The sequence below is a fragment of the Notothenia rossii genome (assembly GCF_949606895.1).
Source record: "Notothenia rossii genome assembly, contig: scaffold_439, whole genome shotgun sequence".
NCBI classification, from domain to species: Eukaryota; Metazoa; Chordata; class Actinopteri; order Perciformes; family Nototheniidae; genus Notothenia; species Notothenia rossii.
The window spans coordinates 1-26,624 of NW_027640140.1; the positions used below are offsets into that span (position 1 = coordinate 1).

At 40.1% G+C, this 26,624-nt stretch overlaps 1 protein-coding gene across 1 annotated transcript; it reads left to right on the forward strand.

Moving 5' to 3' along the window:
* Positions 1 to 1,394: 1,394 nt before the first annotated feature.
* LOC307027045 (dynein heavy chain domain-containing protein 1-like) lies at positions 1,395 to 26,624 on the forward strand (the record flags this gene model as incomplete). Its single annotated transcript, XM_079695233.1, has 8 exons — positions 1,395 to 1,573; positions 7,872 to 7,922; positions 8,330 to 8,716; positions 11,059 to 11,291; positions 15,020 to 15,344; positions 24,559 to 24,727; positions 24,823 to 24,897; positions 26,373 to 26,624. Coding segments are annotated over 8 exons (1,637 nt in total), but the record flags the coding sequence as incomplete, so codon positions are not given.

The following is a 26,624-nucleotide window of genomic DNA, read 5'->3' on the forward strand; positions in this document are numbered from 1 at the left end:
CCCATTGGCTCTGAGACGAGGGAACAGGAAGTGGTTCAATGCTGACTCACTTCCGTGTTTTAGGACTCGTCACTGCACCACTCTATAGCAACAGTACAGGGGAGGTCTCTGTGAGAGTCACTTACTTTACGTTTTCTTGCAAAAATCTATGCAAGACTTTCAAATTCATCCGTCATCATAGTTTGATAAATGTTCAGCTGTGTGCCTCGATAATTGACTGGTATAATAAAAAACATTTCACAATTAATAACGTTACCGTTGCTGATTTTTTGGGAAACGGCTCATCTGCGATACTGACGTCGTCGACAGTGGTATCTGAAAAGGGCCGAGCGGTAGAAGCTTGGAATTAAGATTCACAAAAACCTGTTTGAAAGATGCACATATTAAGATTTGTTACGATGTTAACATGTTAAGATTTCAACCCCTGCTTTTCATTTGTTTCTAAATTAAACGGATATTTTTTTTAACATTGGATTTTTTTTTTTAATTTACGTTTTCAAAATGTTTTTGCGGAATTTTTTTCGACATTTACACGTGGATTGTCCATCTGTTGTCCAACCTTCATTACAAGTATCCTAGTCTTTGGATCATGACAGCATTTCTACTTTCTCTGTGTCGTAATGTTCCCATTTTCCACCTTTCACATGTTCCTGCAGTGTCTCGCCTTGCCTCTACATTTAATTAATTAACTATATATTGCGATATTGCAAATAACATGGCTCATATCCATGTCCGTCTCCCTTCCTGTTTAAAACATGTATTTGCAATATGAATAGTTTATGTAAATAACCCAATGTGTGTTCTTTGAACCTGAAAAGGAGAGGTTTTTTTTTACTTTCATTGCAACATGTCTTAACTTCCTGTTTTATTCAGACATGCTTTTATCTTGGAGGTGACTTTGCGCTGTTAGCAGGAAGTTACTGCTCCGGAGAAAAAGAACGGAGATAAAGTACAGACATTAACGGAGATATCAACATCTAAATATATTTGGCGATATCAAAAGATAAAGTTTACATTTAGTGTTAGCAAGAGGCTGTAATATAAACATGTGCTTAATTAGTTTATATACTGTATTATAACTTTGCTAACTATTTGAAGTTCACTTGTTGAATGGTATTCTAAAGTAATGCTCACATGGATGAAGCTTAAATGTATTTGTTGTTTTGTGTCTTTGTGTAGCTCTTACGTTGGTTTTTAGAGTTTTCAATAAATCAGAACGTGTCAAGTGTACAAGCTTCTTTCGGAGGGATGTGCTTCAGCTTATATCATAAAATATCCATACTTGGCTTCCGTGCATCGATATTATATAGGAAACCTAAAATCCCAATCTGACTGAATGTTTTGAAAGCCTCACCTGGAGGAAGTGTCTCAGGGTCCCTTTGTGTTTCCTGCAGAGATCCACCCCTCCGTCCTCTCCCTGGTCGCTGTGCTCGACCTCTCTCTGAGTTCAGCTGAGATCCAGCAGCTGATGCTGACTCAGCTGCTGCAGAACCAGAGGAAGAAACTGCTGAGTCGGCACTCACAGCTGCAGAGTGACAAACAGCTGCTGGAGCACAAACTGATCACAGAGCAGGTGAGCAGAGAAACACTTACAAGTCAACAAGTCACACAACAAGTCATTCAACAAGTCATACAACAAGTCATACAACAAGTCATTCAACAAGTCATACAACAAGTCATACAACAAGTCATTCAACAAGTCATACAACAAGTCATTCAACAAGTCACACAACAAGTCATTCAACAAGTCATTCAACAAGTCATTCAACAAGTCATTCAACAAGTCATACAACAAGTCACACAACAAGTCACACAACAAGTCATTCAACAAGTCATTCAACAAGTCATTCAACAAGTCATTCAACAAGTCATACAACAATTCATTCAACAAGTCATACAACAATTCATTCAACAAGTCATACAACAATTCACTCAACAAGTCATTCAACAAGTCATTCAACAAGTCATACAACAAGTCATTCAACAAGTCACACAACAAGTCATTCAACAAGTCATTCAACAAGTCACACAACAAGTCATTCAACAAGTCATACAACAAGTCATTCAACAAGTCACACAACAAGTCATTCAACAAGTCATACAACAAGTCATACAACAAGTCATTCAACAAGTCATACAACAAGTCATTCAACAAGTCACACAACAAGTCATACAACAAGTCATTCAACAAGTCATTCAACAAGTCATTCAACAAGTCACACAACAAGTCATACAACAAGTCATACAACAAGTCATTCAACAAGTCATACAACAAGTCATTCAACAAGTCACACAACAAGTCATACAACAAGTCATTCAACAAGTCATACAACAAGTCATTCAACAAGTCACACAACAAGTCACACAACAAGTCATACAACAAGTCATTCAACAAGTCATTCAACAAGTCATTCAACAAGTCATACAACAAGTCATTCAACAAGTCATTCAACAAGTCATACAACAAGTCACACAACAAGTCACACAACAAGTCATTCAACAAGTCACTCAACAAGTCATTCAACAAGTCATTCAACAATTCATTCAACAAGTCATACAACAATTCATTCAACAAGTCATACAACAATTCACTCAACAAGTCATTCAACAAGTCATTCAACAAGTCATACAACAAGTCATTCAACAAGTCATTCAACAAGTCATACAACAAGTCACACAACAAGTCACACAACAAGTCACTCAACAAGTCATTCAACAAGTCATTCAACAAGTCATACAACAAGTCACACAACAAGTCACACAACAAGTCACTCAACAAGTCATTCAACAAGTCATACAACAAGTCATTCAACAAGTCATACAACAAGTCATTCAACAAGTCACACAACAAGTCATACAACAAGTCATTCAACAAGTCATTCAACAAGTCATACAACAAGTCACACAACAAGTCACACAACAAGTCATTCAACAAGTCACTCAACAAGTCATTCAACAAGTCATTCAACAAGTCATACAACAATTCATTCAACAAGTCATACAACAATTCATTCAACAAGTCATACAACAATTCACTCAACAAGTCATTCAACAAGTCATTCAACAAGTCATTCAACAAGTCATACAACAAGTCACTCAACAAGTCACACAACAAGTCATTCAACAAGTCATTCAACAAGTCACACAACAAGTCATTCAACAAGTCATACAACAAGTCATTCAACAAGTCACACAACAAGTCATTCAACAAGTCATACAACAAGTCATTCAACAAGTCACACAAGTCATACAACAAGTCACTCAACAAGTCACACAACAAGTCATTCAACAAGTCACACAACAAGTCATTCAACAAGTCATACAACAAGTCACTCAACAACTCACACAACAAGTCATTCAACAAGTCATACAACAAGTCATTCAACAAGTCACACAACAAGTCATTCAACAAGTCATACAACAAGTCATTCAACAAGTCACACAACAAGTCATACAACAAGTAATTCAACAATTCATACAACAAGTCATTCAACAAGCCACACAAGTCATTCAACAAGTCATTCAACAAGTCACACAACAAGTCATTCAACAAGTCATACAACAAGTCATACAACAAGTCATTCAACAAGTCATTCAACAAGTCATTCAACAAGTCATTCAACAAGTCACACAACAAGTCATACAACAAGTCATACAACAAGTCATACAACAAGTCATTCAACAAGTCATTCAACAAGTCATACAACAAGTCATTCAACAAGTCACACAACAAGTCATACAACAAGTCATTCAACAAGTCATACAACAAGTCATTCAACAAGTCACACAACAAGTCACACAACAAGTCATACAACAAGTCATTCAACAAGTCATTCAACAAGTCATTCAACAAGTCATACAACAAGTCATTCAACAAGTCATTCAACAAGTCATACAACAAGTCACACAACAAGTCACACAACAAGTCATTCAACAAGTCACTCAACAAGTCATTCAACAAGTCATTCAACAAGTCATTCAACAAGTCATACAACAATTCATTCAACAAGTCATACAACAATTCATTCAACAAGTCATACAACAATTCACTCAACAAGTCATTCAACAAGTCATTCAACAAGTCATACAACAAGTCATTCAACAAGTCACACAACAAGTCATTCAACAAGTCATTCAACAAGTCACACAACAAGTCATTCAACAAGTCATACAACAAGTCATTCAACAAGTCACACAACAAGTCACTCAACAAGTCATACAACAAGTCATACAACAAGTCATTCAACAAGTCATACAACAAGTCATTCAACAAGTCACACAACAAGTCATTCAACAAGTCATTCAACAAGTCACACAACAAGTCATTCAACAAGTCATTCAACAAGTCACACAACAAGTCATACAACAAGTCATACAACAAGTCATACAACAAGTCATTCAACAAGTCATACAACAAGTCATTCAACAAGTCATTCAACAAGTCACACAACAAGTCATACAACAAGTCATTCAACAAGTCATACAACAAGTCATTCAACAAGTCACACAACAAGTCACACAACAAGTCATACAACAAGTCATTCAACAAGTCATACAACAAGTCATTCAACAAGTCACACAACAAGTCATACAACAAGTCATTCAACAAGTCACACAACAAGTCATACAACAAGTCATTCAACAAGTCATTCAACAAGTCATACAACAAGTCATTCAACAAGTCACACAACAATTCATTCAACAAGTCATACAACAATTCATTCAACAAGTCATACAACAATTCACTCAACAAGTCATTCAACAAGTCATTCAACAAGTCATACAACAAGTCATTCAACAAGTCACACAACAAGTCATTCAACAAGTCATTCAACAAGTCACACAACAAGTCATTCAACAAGTCATACAACAAGTCATTCAACAAGTCACACAACAAGTCATTCAACAAGTCATACAACAAGTCATTCAACAAGTCACACAAGTCATACAACAAGTCACTCAACAAGTCACACAACAAGTCATTCAACAAGTCACACAACAAGTCATTCAACAAGTCATACAACAAGTCACTCAACAACTCACACAACAAGTCATTCAACAAGTCATACAACAAGTCATTCAACAAGTCACACAACAAGTCATTCAACAAGTCATAAAACAAGTCATTCAACAAGTCACACAACAAGTCATACAACAAGTAATTCAACAAGTCATACAACAAGTCATTCAACAAGCCACACAAGTCATTCAACAAGCCACACAAGTCACACAACAAGTCATTCAACAAGTCATACAACAAGTCACTCAACAAGTCACACAACAAGTCATTCAACAAGTCATACAACAAGTCATTCAACAAGTCACACAACAAGTCATTCAACAAGTCATACAACAATTCATTCAACAAGTCACTCAACAAGTCACACAACAAGTCACACAACAAGTCATTCAACAAGTCATTCAACAAGTCACACAACACGTCATTCAACAAGTCATTCAACAAGTCACACAACAAGTCACACAACAAGTCACTCAACAAGTCATACAACAAGTCATTCAACAAGTCACACAACAAGTCATTCAACAAGTCATACAACAAGTCACTCAACAAGTCACACAACAAGTCATTCAACAAGTCATACAACAAGTCATTCAACAAGTCACACAACAAGTCATTCAACAAGTCATACAACAAGTCATTCAACAAGTCATACAACAAGTCATTCAACAAGTCACACAACAAGTCATTCAACAAGTCATACAACAAGTCATTCAACAAGTCACACAACAAGTCATACAACAAGTCATTCAACAAGTCATTCAACAAGTCACACAACAAGTCATACAACAAGTCATTCAACAAGTCATACAACAAGTCATTCAACAAGTCACAAAACAAGTCATTCAACAAGTCATTCAACAAGTCATTCAACAAGTCATACAACAAGTCACTCAACAAGTCACACAACAAGTCATTCAACAAGTCATACAACAAGTCATTCAACAAGTCATTCAACAAGTCACACAACAAGTCATACAACAAGTCATTCAACAAGTCATACAACAAGTCATTCAACAAGTCACACAACAAGTCATTCAACAAGTCATTCAACAAGTCACACAACAAGTCATTCAACAAGTCATACAACAATTCATTCAACAAGTCACTCAACAAGTCACACAACAAGTCATTCAACAAGTCATTCAACAAGTCACACAACAAGTCATTCAACAAGTCATTCAACAAGTCACACAACAAGTCACACAACAAGTCACTCAACAAGTCATACAACAAGTCATTCAACAAGTCACACAACAAGTCATTCAACAAGTCATACAACAAGTCACTCAACAAGTCACACAACAAGTCATTCAACAAGTCATACAACAAGTCATTCAACAAGTCACACAAGTCATTCAACAAGTCATACAACAAGTCACTCAACAAGTCACTCAACAAGTCATTCAACAAGTCATACAACAAGTCATTCAACAAGTCACACAACAAGTCATTCAACAAGTCATTCAACAAGTCACACAACAAGTCATTCAACAAGTCATACAACAAGTCACTCAACAAGTCAAGCAACAAGTCACTCAACAAGTCATACAACAAGTCATTCAACAAGTCATTCAACAAGTCATACAACAAGTCATTCAACAAGTCACACAACAAGTCATTCAACAAGTCATTCAACAAGTCACACAACAAGTCATTCAACAAGTCATACAACAATTCATTCAACAAGTCACACAACAAGTCATTCAACAAGTCATACAACAAGTCACTCAACAAGTCACACAACAAGTCATTCAACAAGTCATACAACAAGTCATTCAACAAGTCACACAACAAGTCACTCAACAAGTCATTCAACAAGTCATTCAACAAGTCATTCAACAAGTCATTCAACAAGTCACACAACAAGTCACACAACAAGTCATTCAACAAGTCATTCAACAAGTCACACAACAAGTCATTCAACAAGTCATACAACAAGTCATTCAACAAGTCATACAACAATTCATTCAACAAGTCACTCAACAAGTCACTCAACAAGTCACTCAACAAGTCACACAACAAGTCATACAACAAGTCATTCAACAAGTCACATAACAAGTCATTCAACAAGTCATACAACAATTCATTCAACAAGTCACTCAACAGGTTACTCAACAAGTCACTCAACAAGTCGAAATGAGTAGAAATTGCATTTTTTTTGGGCCTTTTTTTCAATCTGACTTAATATTGACAATTTGTAACAACAGAGGGTGCTACATAACACACTTTCAGGACAAGTCACAGACTGGGAGACTTAATATTTTGTTGAATAAAAGTTACATACAATCAGGAAACAACTGCGGGTAAAATGTACCCGTTGGCGGTTCTAGTGTAAAAACATCTAAATATCAGTTTATCTTTATATACATTTGTGGATAGAGTCTTCGAAGGTATGTGTTTGTGTATCATATAAAATGTGTTTTGCGGTTGGACAGAAGAAGCGGTTCCTCTGTCTGTTAGGATGGGTTCTTATTGTCTTTTGACTCTTATTAGGGTATAATGTATTCGCTCGCTAGCAAGGAAAAAAAGCACAGGAACATGGCTGGAAACAGATAGCCCAGCGAGGTGTAGTCGACACATAGTTGAAATAGCTCGGATCCTATTATTACGATTTTTATTTGTAGTCTTTGCACACACTTCTGGGGTCCTTAACATTCACGTAAACCCACCACATGTTTCACTGGTGAACATCGCAATGTATTAGGGTTTTTTTTTTGTGGAAAAGATTCCATAGGCCCCAGTGCGGTTCATATGTCTAACTGAGAATCACCGCCTCTTTGCGATTTATAGAAAAAAATAAAGTGGTAAATTTTGCTGCTCATGTTTTCTCTCCTTCATTTTGTCCCAGGAGTTTCTGCTGGACTCCATCCTTCAGAGTGACTCCCCCCTGCTGCAGGAGGTGTGTGTGTGTCAGCAGGAGGTGTGTGTGTGTCAGCAGGAGGTGTGTGTGTGTCAGCAGGTGTGTGTCTCAGCAGGTGTGTGTGTCTCAGCAGGTGTGTGTGTCTCAGCAGGTGTGTGTGTGTCAGCAGGTGTGTGTGTGTCAGCAGGTGTGTGTGTCTCAGCAGGTGTGTGTGTCTCAGCAGGTGTGTGTGTCTCAGGTATATCTGGTGAGTTAATATCCTGTGTTTTATTTGAATGTTGACGTTGTGCTCATATTGGCTGTAATGACGTGTTTTAAAATGTGTGACAGTGCTATGATGGTTATGCTAACGTGGCCTGTTTGGAGTAAAGTTAGAAATCAGCGTGTTTAGTGAGAGACAAAGTAACACTTTCTCATTGTGTGTGTGTGTGTGTGTGTCTCAGCAGGTGGGTGTGTCTCAGCAGGTGGGTATGTCTCAGGAGGTGTGTGGGAGTCAGGATTCAATGCAGCAGCTTCAGTTTGACCTCCAGCTGCTCAGCGAGGAGCTTCAGCACAACGACGTCCTGCTGAAAGCCCCCAGAAAGCTGGTGAAACTGGCTTCTACTTTCTACCAGGCTCTACAGGAGGTGTCCCGCCTCTCCTCTGATTACTGCTTCCCCCTGCAGGGCTTCATCTCCGCACTACAGGAGGCTTTTATTGTGGAGGGGTGTGAGGTGGAGCTCAGTAACCGGCTGGTGGAGAAGCTGCTGCATCACTACAGACCGAGTCTCTACAGCGCACATCTTCCTGTCCTGGAGCTCCTCTTCTCCCTCGCTCTGCTCCAACACCACTCTGTAATTCACTTATTCCATGATTCAAGGCTTTTATCGTCATGTGTGCAGAGCTACAGTGAGGTTCTGTCTCAGGCTCCTCCAACAGTGCAACACAATACAACAGATACAATAGTGCAAGTACATACAGTGAAGTAGTGTCTTAAGAGTCTATATACAAGTGATGCATCATTGGTTGCAAACAGATGAATGTTATGAATGTTCTTGGTTCAGGTATTTAACAGTCTTCTGGCCTGTGGGATGAAACTGTCTCTGAGTCTGGTGGCTTTAGACCTGGTGCTGCGGTGCCTTTGTAACAGAAGCTTTGAATGAAGAACCAAGCGGGTTTAGTCCAAACTGAACGTTTTTACTTTATATTAAAGATCTCCTATTCTACCGTTTATCATCCATATATCACAGGTCTCAGATATATCCAGAGCCTGTCTCTGATTGGCTGAAACACCAAACAGATCATTGCAGCATTACCCATAATCCCCTCTGTTTCAGCCCTGTTTCCAAAGTGCTGATTCTCTGTCTGTTACTTTAGATGAAAATAAGGAGCCCCTCCCCACGCCCCTCTGAGAGAGATTTGGTTACAAAGAACTCAATGGAGCTCTAGAGGAGATTCAGGTGATAAGGGGGGGGGGGGGGGGGGGGGGGGGTTACCTTGGTTGCTGTTTGGCTAATGGTTACACAAGACAACACATCGTTATGACATCATCAAGTGGCCAAAATCTGATCAGCTCATTTTCAGACAGGTTTTTATAGAAATTGATCAAAAAGAGAGAGAATCTTTGTTCCTGAAACTTTCAGAGTCTCTTTCCACAGAGGGGACACATGTTGATGTAGAAGAGACATGGAGAAGAGGGGACACATGTTGATGTAGAAGAGACATGAAGAAGAGGGGACACATGTTTATGTAGAAGAGACGTGGAGAAGAGGGGACACATGTTGATGTAGAAGAGACATGAAGAAGAGGGGACACATGTTGATGTAGAAGAGACATGAAGAAGAGGGGACACATGTTGATGTAGAAGAGACATGGAGAAGAGGGGACACATGTTGATGTAGAAGAGACATGGAGAAGAGGGGACACATGTTGATGTTGAAGAGACATGAAGTAGAGGGGACACATGTTGATGTAGAAGAGACATGAAGAAGAGGGGACACATGTTGATGTAGAAGAGACAAGGAGAAGAGGGGACACATGTTGATGTGGAAGAGACATGGAGAAGAGGGGACACATGTTGATGTAGAAGAGACATGGAGAAGAGGGGACACATGTTGATGTAGAAGAGACATTAGGAAGAGGGGACACATGTTGATGTAGAAGAGACATGAAGAAGAGGGGACACATGTTGATGTAGAAGAGACATGAAGAAGAGGGGACACATGTTGATGTAGAAGAGACATGGAGAAGAGGGGACACATGTTGATGTAGAAGAGACATGAAGAAGAGGGGACACATGTTGATGTAGAAGAGACATGAAGAAGAGGGGACACATGTTGATGTAGAAGAGACATGAAGAAGAGGGGACACATGTTGATGTAGAAGAGACATGGAGAAGAGGGGACACATGTTGATGTAGAAGAGACATGGAGAAGAGGGGACACATGTTGATGTTGAAGAGACATGAAGTAGAGGGGACACATGTTGATGTAGAAGAGACATGAAGAAGAGGGGACACATGTTGATGTAGAAGAGACATGAAGAAGAGGGGACACATGTTGATGTAGAAGAGACATGGAGAAGAGGGGACATATGTTGATGTAGAAGAGACACGAAGAAGAGGGGAGACATGTTGATGTAGAAGAGACAAGGAGAAGAGGGGACACATGTTGATGTAGAAGAGACATGGAGAAGAGGGGACACATGTTGATGTAGAAGAGACATGAAGAAGAGAGGACACATGTTGATGTAGAAGAGACATGGAGAAGAGGGGACACATGTTGATGTAGAAGAGACATGAAGAAGAGAGGACACATGTTGATGTAGAAGAGACATGAAGAAGAGGGGACACATGTTGATGTAGAAGAGACATGAAGAAGAGAGGACACATGTTGATGTAGAAGAGACATGGAGAAGAGGGGACACATGTTGATGTAGAAGAGACATGAAGAAGAGAGGACACATGTTGATGTAGAAGAGACATGAAGAAGAGGGGACACATGTTGATGTAGAAGAGACATGTGTCCCCTCTGTGTGAAGAGAGAGTCTCTTTCCACAGAGGGGAATTCCCAAATGGTGGAAGTTCAGAAGCTTTCTTCCTGAGTATACTGTATGTGTGAGTTTGGTGCAGGTCCTTGTTGAATGGGTCACATGGGGATTGTGCAGGCAAAATAATAAAAGTATATCTTATCTCCAGCAGCTCTGCTCTGATGCGGAGAAGGCTGTGTTCCTCCGGGGCCTCCAGGACGTTCCACTCCCTGTCACCAAAATAAAAGTGGGCTGCCTCCCTCCCATTTCCTCCCTCCTGCCGGGCTGGATCCCGCCTCCCATCCTCCCCCAGCTGCTCCTCCTGGAGAGGATCCTCCCCTTCAGAGGGCTGATCTCCTCCCTCTGCTCCTCCCCCGCGCAGTGGGACGAGTACCTGCACAGGTGGGAGGAAACTACATTTACTCAAGTACTTAAGAACACTTTTCAACAATGTTGTTTCCATAGCAACAACAACTTCCTGTCAACTCGCCTTCAAAAAAAAATATTATATCCTTTTCAGTTTCACAGAACAGAAATTGGGTTATTTACATAATATGTTTACATGATTTTGTTGTGCAATAAAAAACCCGATGGACACACGATAAAGGAAATGTTCAAAATGTGGCTCTGATCGTAGCAACATCGGGCCACTCGTGAGGGCATCTTAAGCCATCGTATGATCGCCGGTGGAGTTTCGTAGGCTCCGGTGGCAACTTCGTGAGCGGTGGCAAATCTTTGGCATGCCAAAAAATTGCCGAAAGACCTTGCGAAGGTTCATTTTCGTGTTGAATTCGTGTGTCAATTTTGCCCTTCGTAAGGCCATTGTGAGGGCATCTTGTTATTTTCGGTGCCATCGGGCATTCGCCCCGATCAGAGTGAGGGCGAATGCCCGATAGCACCGATGATAACAAGATGCCCTCACGATTTGACAAGATGCCCTCACGAGTGCCTTACGAAGTTGCCGCTCACGAAGTTGCTGCCGGAGCCTGAGAAACTCTTCATACGACGGCTTAGATGCCCTCACGAATGGCCCGATGTTGTTACGATCAGAGCCGAATTTGAACATTTCCTTTATCGTGTGTCCATCGGGTGTCAATTTCGGGACAGTGTGACAGGGGCTTTAGAGAAGACCAGGAAATGATGGATACACGGATCGTGTTCAAATCAATAGGCACGCAATGACTCTAAATAATAATGATCATGCCACCAAACACACATTCAGACTAAAGGAACCAGCCTGTTTGGAAAATGAGAGAAGTAGAAAGTACAGGTATTTGAGTTCAACATGTAAGAAGTAGAAAGTACAGGTATTTGAGTTCAACATGTAAGAAGTAGAAAGTACAGGTATTTGAGTTCAACATGTAAGAAGTAGAAAGTACAGGTATTTGAGTTCAACATGTGAGAAGTAGAAAGTACAGGTATTTGTGTTCAACATGTAAGAAGTAGAAAGTACAGGTATTTGAGTTCAACATGTAAGAAGTAGAAAGTTCAGGTATTTGTGTTCAACATGTGAGAAGTAGAAAGTACAGGTATTTGTGTTCAAAATGTAAGAAGTAGAAAGTACAGGTATTTGTGTTCAACATGTAAGAAGTAGAAAGTACAGGTATTTGTGTTCAAAATGTAATTAGTCAAAGTAAAAAGTGGTCAGAAAAATAAGTAGTGGAGTAAAGTACTGATACCAGAAACATGTACTTAAGTACAGTAACAAAGTATTTGTACTCCACTACTTCCCAGCTCTGGAAGAAATGAATGTCGCCCTTCGTTTCTGTTGTGTGATTGTGATGTGCTATGTGTGACATGTATGTAGTAACGTGTGTTGTTTGCATTTTATTGTTCTCTTATATCCTTTCGCCTCTATCTACTTGTATTTCATCCTTTCTTTTTAACTAATGCTGTTGGTGTATTGTGATTTTAAAAAGGTATCTATTATCATATGGCCGTGGAGATCAGCTGGAAATTAGCCATGTTTGCTAAAGCTGTCACATTTACTGTTTTTTGTGACAGTTGATTAATGGGGACTGTCCACGACACTATAAACAAATACACTAAACTAAACTCAAGCACTTAAGAACACTTTTCAAAGTCAAAGTCAACTTTACTGTCAATCTTTCCGTTTGTGTGTAGTCGATATTCAGAAAGAGGTCCTGAGTGGAGAGTGTTAGTGAATTTGGGTCGATGATGATGATGATGATGATGATTTTAGATTTGTCACAGTTCAGTTTCAGAGAGTTTTTTTGCATCCATTGTTAGATATCAGTGAGGCAGGTGGTGAGTTGGGAGTGTGTGGTGGTGGAAGTGGTTTTGTAATAGTATAAATCGAACTAGACGGAGGATTTGCCCAAGTAACAGGATGTAAATGATAAAGAGCAGGGGACCAAGTACAGAGCCCTGGGGGACGCCACGGGTGACTGAAGCAGTGGGGGATTTGTAGTTGTTGATGGAAATGATTTATCGTACTAAGTCATTTTGCTGATAGTACTTTTGTACTTTTACTTTAGTAAAGGCCCGGACACACCAAGCCGATTTTGGCCGTCGATGGGCATCAGGCCGACGATGAGCGTTGACACGCCCTACTCAGATTGGTGTGTCCCGCATCGTCGTGTCTTTTCAGCCGTGCCGACACCTTTTCGGCCAAAAACCCACTGATTCAACATGTCAAAACGGTGGGCGGTCGGCAAAAGAAATCACTCTGATTGGCTGTTCAGCCAGAGAATCAGTGCACGAGAAGCGAAACGGAAGTGAGGGACCCAAACAAACTATTAAGAAGGCAAATCTGAGATTCCATTTAACTCCAGCTCTCGACACAGGTTCGGGAAAGCCCCATGAGCCTCTCGCTGTAGAGTGAACATGGAACGCACACGCTTTCTGTTGTTCGTTTATATCACGCTGTCTGTCTTCCGGTTGTGAAAAAACAGCATTCAAACAAGGTAAAAATGAAGATAAAATAGAATACAAATTAAAATAATAATACAACAAAAGTAAAGTGATAAAGTAACTATTGAAACAAGATATCACAGTAAAAATTGGAGCATTTGTATGAACATGTTCAATATATTTACATACGTGTGCAGATGTGAGTGCAGGTTAAAGTCTTGTAAAAACAGTGCATCTTTTACAGTCCTGGATAATACAGGGTTTAGCCCCTGATGGAGCAGCCTGATGGCTACAGGCTCAAAGGACTGTCCGAGAAGTTTTTATGTTTGGCTTTCCATCTCTAAATGACAAACACTGGTTATGCATTGTCGAAATGCAATAGCAAGATTTTTGATCAGAAAAGTATATATACAGTGTCAACTGCTACTTGGAGAGGTCCCAGTCCACCTCCTGGGCCCTGCCGTGGTGCCCTTGAGCAAGGCACCTAACACCCCCCCCCCCCCCCCCCATACACCACTCCCCATTGGTTAAAAGCAGAGGTCAAATTTCATGTTATGTGTTGTGTGATCTGAATGGGTGTAACCATTAGGGCTGTACCCGAATATCCAAATATTCGGTCGTTGGCCTACTATTCGGTTTTCTATTTCGTTATTCGGATATTCTTTTTTTTTCTTCCTATATGTATGCTATCAATAAAGGTGTATTGCCACATTCTTATTCTATATTTATACTTTTAATTGCACTGTTAAAATGCGGAAATATATACAATCTCAGCTTGTGCGCCTGACATCGCTTTCACTCACAGCGTCACGAACGCTTCACACACCTGAAAACAAAATGCAGAAGAATTCAGCTGTGTGGGACCATTTGAAATTGGTGTGCCAAATATGCAATATGAAACTGGCCCACCACGGTGGCACAACAGCTCTGAAAGGTCACCTAAATGCTGTAGGTAGTAGCCTAGCTTAGCTGTTGTCCAGTTGCCATGATGAAGCTGCTTTATCCGCTGTTCAAACAATAACGTTACACATGATATACATCGAATATTCGCTGCAAATGACTATACCCCCGCGCACGCCGATTGCTTCCGAATATACGGAGCCCGAAAAATGGTATTCAGGACAGCCCTAGTGACCATTAAAGAGGGTTTCATTCTCCAATTCTATCTATCTAATACTTATACTCATACACATCTACTGTATACATACACGCAGACAATATATACTTTTACTGAATCATCTGAATTGTTCTTCCAGCAGTGATCACCCCCCGTCTGTATCGGGTCCCGTTCCCTGCCGCTCTCACTCCCACCTGTCACTGATACAGAAGGGGATCCTCCTGAAGACCCTCCTCCCTCACAGTCTGCAGGGATTGAACCAGGACATGGCCGTGTACCACCGCCCCCTGCTGGGAGGGAGGGAGACCCCGTACATCGGGAACCCCAAAGCCCTCTATCAGTTCCTGAGAAAGCATGAGGGGCCTGTCATCCTCACATCACCCAATCAGAGAGGAGAGGAGAGGACGAGCATTCACCCTCTGAAATTAATTCACAGTCTGGCCCACTGTGGAGAAGACACTCAGGTAATCTTGTGTTCTTTGTTTTGAAGATCAAGAGTTAGTCTAAAGAAGACCAGGAAGCTTCTCGAAAAGTTAACTGCATTTATTCATACAATGATATTTACACAAGGGAACACAGCTGTGGTTCTGACACTCAGTCCACCGGTCCACAGTCCACTTACCGCAGTTAGCTGTCTACGGTAGAGTAAATGAAAGGGAGCGTCTCTCTCTGTAACATCTGGTTATATAGTATTGTAGCCTTCATTCATTGCCTGGCGTCGACGGGGGCGGGTCTTCTTCTGTAGTCCTCTGATGACGTAGCCATAGCACATCCCTTTTATCATACCATTTTTCTAATGTTTATTGGTCATAAACAAATAATAATAGTGGTAATGCAGCGTCAATAAGTGAGAGTTGGAGACGGTGTGTTTAGTGTGTAACTCCAGGCGTCATTCTCCTTATATTCACATACACAATACATTATTAGGTACATGCTTCTGTGAGGCTACAAACAACAACAATCGTAAAACCACAAGTCCAAGGTGTCACCCACATCCGGCCCGGGGAAAACTCTACAACAGTGAATTATGTCCCTTAAAGGTCACCTATCATGCTATCTTTAGGCAATAGCATAGGTCTCAGATACAAATATATAAAAAACATGTCTATGAAGTGTTTTGCTCAAAATACCAAACAGATCACCCATTCTAGCCATGCCTCATATCCCTCTATTTCACTTCCTGTTTCTAAAGTGCTGATTTGGGTATAAAGCTTTAAAAAATAAAAAAGGAGGGGTCTGAGCTCATGCGGGACCCGGCAGCTACTGTCTAAACTAAATACTGCCGTGATGAAACGCCATATCATGGATTATCAAGGATTCTCTCTGAAACAGTATGGAGCTCAAAGGCTTTCTCTCTTGCCGGTTATACCACAAGGTGAGTTCCTTTTTATTTCCTGCTTCTTCACACACATGCTCTCCAGTACAGGTTAGCTCTGAGTGTTAGCGATGCTAATGTAAACACCGACCATATTACGTCCAAAACAGTCGGCATTATATAGCAACTTTCTGATTGGGCCGTGGGTCCACATTTCAGGGATTACGTCATATCGGACGCAAATCTGGATCAGCTCCGTTGTTCCCCCGTTTTTAGAGATTTGGGTAAAACAGTCAGTTAAACTTTATCTTTGTTGATTGTTTACATTTTATGGAATACAAACGGGAAAGAAGAAGCAATTAGGTCAATGAGTTTTTCCACGTTATATATTTATTTTACGAGTCCGATCCATTCCCCTGTAGTTGTGTGTTTTATTGTTAGACACCTCGTCGTTATGGCTTATGAATGCCAATTGCAGAGAACTTGTTCCAAAGATACAGTGCATCCGGAAAGTATTCATACCCCTTCACTTTTTCCACATTTTGGTATGTTACAGATGTAGCACTCCAGATAGGACTCACATGGGTGTGTCCCAGTCAAAAGCCCAGCGGATCCCAGTGGCTGGGGGTGTTGCCGAATTGCTAGAGGGCGTTGCCAAATGTCCCCATTTGTTCAATTACAGGATTTAACCATGAGATGGCGCTTCATTCACAAATACACAAAGACAACTGGGTGTTGTAGAACTTAGTCTGTTTGCAATGCTGCAGCTCTGCAGTTGTGTTTGCTGAATACTCTAGCATTGAATCACTTATTCGTTATGGTTTTCACCACTATAATGAAAAAACATCAATATTTTAGATCAAATAAAGTATATAGTTTGCTTTATGCAGTATATGTTTTGTAATATTGTTGGGGTGTTTTTACACAGTACAGTAGATTGAAGCAAATCAATGTATACATTAAGATAAGATAAGATGGACCTTTATTAATCCCCGTGGGGAAATTCAGTATTTCAAACAGCAACAGGGTAAGAGTGAAAAACAGGATAGCACAGATTCACACAGATTCATAAAATCAAAAATAAGATGAGCGATACAAATAATAATAATAATAATAATGAGAAGCTATGAAATAAGAAATGAATAAAACTAAAATATAATTATCATATCATATATTCTAATGTATTGTATTATTATGTAATATCATACATTAACCCCATTATAGCAGATGCCACATTGAATGGATGAACACATTTATGCATCAATAATTACAACAGAGTATTTCTAAATACAAGTTGTAAAAATACTTATATGTATTTCATATGAATAACATAATGATTCATTTCAGATGATAATACTTTTCAGGGTTATGTCCGGTCTGACAGCGCTTAGCTCTCTGCTGCAGAGAAGATCACTGCTCTAAACAAAGTCAAAAATCCAAAACGGAATACATATAATTAATTATTATTAATACGTTAAGTCTTGTTCATTGTTTTTCACTTTTATTAAATGTTTGATATTTCCGCACAGACCCGGGACTAAGGTGTTAATGGTGGAATATCGGACATTCAAAATGCAGCATATTTTCCCCCAAGTGTCTTGTCTGTCAAAATGCATCTTACGTTTCTAACTTGCAATATCATTATTTCCGCTCTCTTCACTCCAGAAGAGCGATCTCCCTGTGTCTCTCTGTGTGCGGGGGATCACAGGAGGGGGGGGGGAGGGGGAGGAGAGCTGTGGAATGTGACCAATCCCCCCTGGGAGACTTCCTCCACACGTTCCGATGGCCAATTCGTTTTAAACAAAGAGTTCCCAACAGCATAGGCAACATGGGGACAGCATCGCTCTGAGATCTATGCTGCTAATATGTTCATGGCCATAACACCATTTGTAACATATGGGAGAATGGTCAAAATAACCAGCTGGACTGGGACCAATGGGAAAAGGCCTCTTCCCCTCAATGTGAAGCAAAAGATTGAGTCCTATGTTTCCAATCGGTTCCCAAATCTGAACATTGACCAGTGGCATAAGATCAGGAGCCGGGTAAACGAGAGACTGAGGAGCCCCAGAAAAACAGATCCCGAAATAGCTCGTCCTGGTTTCCGCGGCAGATAGGCCTTTACAGTATGGTGTCTGTTAGGTCAGTTATTTGAAAAAAAAACTGAACTTGAAAATTGTTTCCTCTTTTTATTTTCTTTATTATTTTCGGGACGGGGAGACGTGCGTGATTAAAAGTTCATTCCCAGAAATGTAAAGTGATCTAACTGAGTTCTATTCATATTCTTGACGCATACTGTGATCTGCATGCACTTATCAAACATTTAATTAAAGTAGGCGAGTGAGGGGGTCCAAAATCAGCCAACGTGCTTTTGTTTTTATGCCATGAGTTAAGGTGACTGAGGCTTTTTAATATAGACTTTTCAGTGAAAACTGAACTTGAAAATGGTTTCCTCTTTTTATTTTCGGGTTGGGGAGACGTGTGTGATTCAAAATTCATTCGCGGAAATGTAAAGTGATCTAACTGAGTTCTATTTATATTCTTTACGGGAAGAGCAGTGTAAATGGGTGGCCATATGCATTTGAAAAACAATATAAATCACACAGTTATTAAGCAATAGGCTTTAAAAGCGCCACCGATAACCATTACCTTTCTCCAATTCAAACTCTTTACGGGGAAAAAGGAAGGTGTAAATGGTTGGGCTAGACTGTACTGTACATACAAAGACCATTTAAGAGACGTTCTTCTGGAAATGTTCACATCAGGCACCTTCAAGTTAAACAATACTACAGTAAACAATTAACACAGTCAATTATGTGGATTAAAACACTTTTATTTAGTTAAAAATAAACAAAATATGATTTCCTCCGGAGTCGGCTTGACTCGGTTTGCATTTATAAAGAATGCACACGTGTTTAATCGTTAATGTCAGATATGTACTAAGTAAATACATTTTTTCCTGCTCAAGATTAGATTCAACTTTATTGTTATTTCACAGATTACAGGTACTGAGACAACGAAATGCAGTTTAGCTTCTAACCAGGAGTGCAACAAGCAGTAAAGTGAAAAGTAATGTACACAATCTACAGAATAAAATATAGAATGAATTGAATGATGAATAAACAGTGAGGAGGGGTACAGTATGAATACACTAGATACACACAGCAGCCTGTGAGCAGTATGAACAGTGTGTACGAATACACTAGATACACACAGCAGCCTGAGAGCCGTATGAACAGTGTGTATGAATACACTAGATACACACAGCAGCCTGAGAGCAGTATGAACAGTGTGTACGAATACACTAGATACACACAGCAGCCTGAGAGCAGTATGAACAGTGTGTATGAATACACTAGATACACACAGCAGCCTGTGAGCAGTATGAACAGTGTGTATGAATACACTAGATACACACAGCAGCCTGAGAGCAGTATGAACAGTGTGTATGAATACACTAGATACACACAGCAGCCTGTGAGCAGTATGAACAGTGTGTATGAATACACTAGATACACACAGCAGCCTGAGAGCAGTATGAACAGTGTGTATGAATACACTAGATACACACAGCAGCCTGTGAGCAGTATGAACAGTGTGTATGAATACACTAGATACACACAGCAGCCTGAGAGCAGTATGAACAGTGTGTATGAATACACTAGATACACACAGCAGCCTGAGAGCAGTATGAACAGTGTGTATGAATACACTAGATACACACAGCAGCCTGAGAGCAGTATGAACAGTGTGTGTGAATACACTAGATACACACAGCAGCCTGAGAGCAGTATGAACAGTGTGTATGAATACACTAGATACACACAGCAGCCTGAGAGCAGTATGAACAGTGTGTGTGAATACACTAGATACACACAGCAGCCTGAGAGCAGTATGAACAGTGTGTATGAATACACTAGATACACACAGCAGCCTGAGAGCAGTATGAACAGTGTGTATGAATACACTAGATACACACAGCAGCCTGAGAGCAGTATGAACAGTGTGTATGAATACACTAGATACACACAGCAGCCTGTGAGCAGTATGAACAGTGTGTATGAATACACTAGATACACACAGCAGCCTGAGAGCAGTATGAACAGTGTGTATGAATACACTAGATACACACAGCAGCCTGAGAGCAGTATGAACAGTGTGTATGAATACACTAGATACACACAGCAGCGTGAGAGCAGTATGAACAGTGTGTATGAATACACTAGATACACACAGCAGCCTGTGAGCAGTATGAACAGTGTGTATGAATACACTAGATACACACAGCAGCCTGAGAGCAGTATGAACAGTGTGTATGAATACACTAGATACACACAGCAGCCTGAGAGCAGTATGAACAGTGTGTATGAATACACTAGATACACACAGCAGCCTGTGAGCAGTATGAACAGTGTGTATGAATACACTAGATATACACAGCAGCCTGAGAGCAGTATGAACAGTGTGTATGAATACACTAGATACACACAGCAGACTGTGAGCAGTATGAACAGTGTGTATGAATATGCTAAGATATATAAAGTATGAAAACGGTAAGCAGTGCAAGTATAGTATAAAATATATAGATATTAATTTCATGATAAACATTGTGGAACAATGATGAAAAATGTTAATGGAAGGAGCGACGTAAAACTGACACAAAACCACAACAAACTTTTGCGGAGCCAATAGAGAGCTTCATCAACAGCACGGGGTAAAAGCCACCAATGAGCGCTCAGCTGGAGATACCAGCGAGTCGAGAGAGAGAATGATATCTGCATTTTCTCTTTTGGTTTGATTAGAACACATCCTTAGGACCATACCGTTCACAAGCCCCCACCCCCCATGTTGCCTATGCTGTTGGAACTCTTTGTTTAAAACAAATTGGCCATCGGAACGTGTGGAGGAAGTCTCCCAGGGGGGATTGGTCACATTCCACAGCTCTCCCATTTCAGACTTCGGGAATATATTGCGATATGACGCCGATACAATACATCAAAATCCAGTACCATTGTAAATGTATTAACTTTATATCATCGTATCTCTGTGTTTACTGGGTCTTTTTGCATGAAACAGAGTATGGGATATAGATTCAAGCCGCTACTTTTGACAGAAACACATGGCAATCTTGTCCGGACTGTTGTTTTTATGCGGCACCGGCTTGAACAGGTCATGTGATCTGATCACGCCGGTGTGACGGTCGACTCCAAAGGGTTAAATGCACTTTGAGGGCAAAATTAAGAGATTTGTGGATACAGCTCTCAGCACTCATATGAAACAGAACTGTTCTTACAATGTGTGTTGGAAGGATTTATTAAATTACTATGCATAAACACACAGCTGATCACCTGAGAGCTGCCGTTTCATTCAGACTGTTTACAAAAAAACAAAGGTCTGATTTTAACAACTCAATGTGTGATTGTTATAGCAGTAATATTAGACACTATTAATACAGTAAACTATTAACACTGTACATTTCATTACATCACATTGCATTTAGCTGAGGCTTTTATCCAGAGAGACTTACAATAAGTGCATTCGACAAGGAAGATACACCCTTGAAGAAAACAGAATCTCATAAGTTCATCAGGTTTCATAGAGCTAAACATTTCAAGAGCTACTCAACTGGCTTTAGATAAGCCAGCTCTTTATTAGTATGTAAGTGCTTTGTTAGTAATTCTATCTCTGGAAGTGGAGTCCAAAGAGATGAGTTTTCAGTCTGAAGAAGATGTGTAAGCTTTCTGCTGTCCTGATTTCAATGGGGAGCTCATTCCACCATTTTGGAGCCAGGATAGCAAACCCACGTGTTTCTGCTGATGGGAACTTGGGTCCCCCTCGCAGTGAGGGTGCAGCGAGCTGTTTGGCTGATGCAGAGCGGAGTGCACGTGCTGGGGTGTACGGTTTAACCATGTCCTGGATGTAGGAAGGGCCAGATCCATTCACAGCATGGTACGCAAGCACCAGTGTCTTGAAGTGGATTCTAGCAGTTACTGGAAGCCAGTGAAGGGAGCGGAGGAGCGGCGTGGTGTGGGAACATTTAGGAAGGTTGAAGACCAGACGAGCCGCTGCATTCTGGATGAGCTGCAGAGGCCGGATGGCACATGCAGGTAGACCAGCCAGGAGGGAGTTGCAGTAGTCTAGGCGTGAGATGACGAGAGCCTGGACCAGAACCTGCGTCTCTTTCTGGGTCAGCTGGGGACGTGTCCTCCTGATGTTGTAAAGAGTGTATCTGCAGCAGCGGGTTGTAGCAGAGATGTTTGCAGTGAAGGACAGTTTGTTATCTAGGGTCACACCCAGATTCCTTGCAGTCTGAGTCGGGGAAACAACAGAGGGGCCGATGTTGATTGTTAGGTCAAGAGTGGGACAATCTTTTCCCGGAAGGAAAAGCAGTTCAGTCTTGTCAAGGTTGAGCTTGAGGTGATGAGCAGACATCCACTGAGAGATGTCAGCTAGGCAAGCAGAGATGCGTGCGACGACCTGGGTCTCTGAGCGGGGAAAGGACAGAATGAATTGGGTGTCGTCAGCGTAGCAGTGGTATGAAAAACCATGCGGGCTAATGACTGATCCGAGCGAGTTTGTGTACAGGGAGAAGAGGAGGGGACCAAGAACAGAGCCCTGAGGGACCCCTGTAGTTAATTGACAAGGGTCGGACTCGGACCCTCTCCAAGTAACCCTGTAGGTCTTTGAGGTATGAGGTGAGGAGGGAAAGTGCAGAGCCTGAAACTCCAAGTTCTTGGAGAGTGTGAAGGAGGATCTGATGGTTCACCGTGTCGAATGCAGCAGACAGGTCCAGAAGGATGATGACAGAGGAGAGGGAGGCTGCTTTAGCAGTATGCAGTTCCTCAGAGACAGCAAGGAGAGCAGTTTCTGTTGAGTGACCTGCCTTGAAACCAGACGGATCCAGAAGGTTGTTCTGATGGAGATAACAGGAGAGTTGTTTAAAGACAGGACGTTCAAGTGTTTTAGACAGGAACGGGAGGAGAGAGACAGGCCTGTACATATTATTGTTTGTTTGCCCGTGGGTTTAGGATTATCGGTAGTGAGACCCGTGCTGCATTTTCCTCCGGTCAGATGTGATATAAAAACAAAGCGATTATTTTTGTTGTTGTAAACTCACGTGGATTAAACTACATGAATTAGTGCATTCATTTCAATTCGCGAACATTATGATACATTAAATCATCGTGAGGATGATGATTGAAAATCGTTTGTTTGAGCCGGACTGCATTTCCTGATCTAAAAACATAGCGATGGTTTTGTACTTACGCCAACGTGAATTAAACAACATTATTTTGTTAAATAAAATCATGGTGATGTTTTGCGAATGATTACATGTCTCTTATTTAGCACAGAATATGATCCTATCCGTGACATATGGATCTTAACAAATATCCGCTATATCAGATACCTGTAGATCGATCAGCTGTTTAGTTCACATGAGTTCCACTGTGGCAGCTTTTCACGGCTCCCCCTGGTGGATCCATGATCCATTGCAGCTGGTTTCATTATACTTACATTTATTTATCAAGGGGGCGTATCAAGTCCTGCGGGGGGGTTTTCCTTTTCAGCAGGGGCCCACCCCGTGCAGATCACGGACCCGCATGGGTAGGTGTCTGAAATGAAGCGCTACATCTGTACAGCCATATTTCAAAATGTATTAAATGTATTTGTTTCCTCAACATTATAGACACAATACCCCATAATGACAAAGTGAAAAAAAGTTTTAAAATAATTTTTGCAAATGAATAAAAAAAAGAAAACTAAAATATCACATAAACATACGTGTTGAATACTTTCCGGATGCACTGTGTATTACAGAAATCATGTTTAATCTCAAAACCCAATAAGGTACCACACAGTTTGTTCAGTTTTGAAGTTTCAGTGGGAAACGCTTATAGTGATAACATCTGTCTTAGTCTAATGTTTTAGGGTCTCAGGTCCTACTGTGAAACACACACTATACAGGAAGAGGGCCAGAGTAACACACACACCCCCCCAAGCCTTTTCATCACCATAAACTGTTGTAATCGATGTAAGCCTTGTTGACCAATGGGCTGCCTGATGTTTTCCTTAATAAATAATAATACTAATAATAAAGCTTTATTTATACAACACTTTTCATACAACACTCAAAGTGCTTTACAAAATGACACATCACAAGCTCAAATAAATTCCCCTCAGATTATTTGTTAAGAACTTTAAAAGGTACATGCAGCAAAATATAACATGTTATCAGGTTAATCGACACAAGGAGGCAAAAGGTGTGATAATAAAATAAATAATGATTTCTCTCTGACAGATAAGACACAAGACAAGTGAGTCGATGCCACAATATAAAAGATACAACCCCATCAAATGTGTTTCAGGTTCAGGTGAGAGTGGTTTCCTTTGGAGCTGACAGAGAGGTGATTCTCTCACATCTGAGCACAGCTGCTACAGACGGACACTGGCTGGTGTTTAATAACTGTCAGCTGCTGGAGACATGGGACACTAAAGTCACCACTCACATCCACCAGCTGACCTCCTCGTTAAGGGGTAGGGAACCCACCACACATACATTTAAATGGCTCTTGTATCAGTTCATTAGAAAAGCTTATAATAACCTGTGTTCCCTTTTATAGATCCCACAGAGGAGCGACGCCTGATTCACCCGAGCTTCAGACTGTGGTTTATAACTCAGGAAAATACATCTACGTCCATACCAGGTGCATTTCATATACTGCCATTACTACTCTCACAAAGAGAGGAAACTCACTTTGATATTTTGGGTTATATTGTCTTCTTTCAGACGAGTGGAAAAAACCTCCAGGAGTTTATTTCACTAACTCTGTCTGTGTGCAGATTTCTGCTAAACTCACCAACAGCTAGCATCACATAACTCCCCACTCGTGTATTTAAACACAACCTGTGAGGAAACTTGTGATATAAAAGATAATTGTGTTAATGTCAGTAGTGAAGTAGTTTCATGGTATCTGTGGGTTTTTACCCTGTTCTCCTGCAGTGTGTCCAACGTGAATTCATTTACAATCCAGATCTTTACACTGTATATATTTCATCTTTATTTCACCGTTTTCTCAAATATTAACCCAACATTTTTTAATTTACATATTTCAACTTTTTGACATTGTGAAAAATTACCACAGTTTTTTTCTCCAGATGTTTTACATTACTCGTCTTTCTAAATTATTTGGCCTTTTTTCAAAAAAGATTACAATATCTCATCTCTGAAATAATCCACTTCCGTCGTTCTCTTTCCGCAACATTATTTTGACCTTTTCCTCCAAATATTACGCATTTTTCTTTAAAACGATTCAGTTATAATGACCGTTTTTTTTTGTTTTTGTTTTAAAATTACGACTTTGTTGTCAGATTCTAACGAACTTTTGTCAGATTCTAACAAATTTTTATAGATTATAAAGATTTTATGTGAGATTATAACTAATTTGTACAGATTTTAAAGATTTGATGTCCGATTATAAAGATTTTTTGTCAGATTATAACGATTTTTTTGTTCGATTATAACGATTTTTTGTCAGATTCTAACAAACTTTTGTCAGATTATAACTAATTTTTACAGATTATAAAGATTTTATGTCAGATTATAACTAATTTGTACAGATTATAAAGATTTGATGTCCGATTATAAAGATTTTTTGTCAGATTATAAAGATTTTTTTGTTCGATTATAACGATTTTTTGTCAGATTCTAACGAACTTTTGTCAGATTATAACTAATTTTTACAGATTATAAAGATTTTATGTCAGATTATAACTAATTTTTTGTTCGATTATAACAATTTTTTGTCAGATTATAACTACTTTTTTGTTCGATTATAACAATTTTTTGTCAGATTATAACGATTTTTTGTCAGATTATAACTACTTTTTGTCAGATTATAACTAATTTTTACATATTATAAAGATTTTTTGTCTGATTATAACGATTTTTTTGTTCGATTATAAAAAAAAATTGTCAGATTATAACGACTTTTTGTCAGATTATAACTAATTTTTGTCAGATTATAACTAATTTTTCTTTGCCAAATGTATTTCTCGTCTCTCAGCTTCTTAAACATAACACATAAAATGTATGACATACAAAATGATTATGTTAATTTCAGTAATGACAGTGACATTTCTTTACCCCATTAATTTAACTTCTGTCTTTAATTCCTCCCAGCGTCCGTGCGAGTGTGCGCTCTTCCTCTGGTGGTTTCCTCCTGCCTGGATCTGAAGGAGCAGCTGATCCTCTCCTTCCTGCAGCTTCACCGCTTCACACAGCGTCCATCTTTATCTGGAGTGTCTTCAGAGGACATGGAGCTGTTAATGAACACTGCCGTCTTCCACTCTGTGATCCTGCAGAGACACAAACACAGAGGAGGGAGACACAGCTGGTGAGGAGAGGGTAATACACAGGAACTCCTTGAAGAAT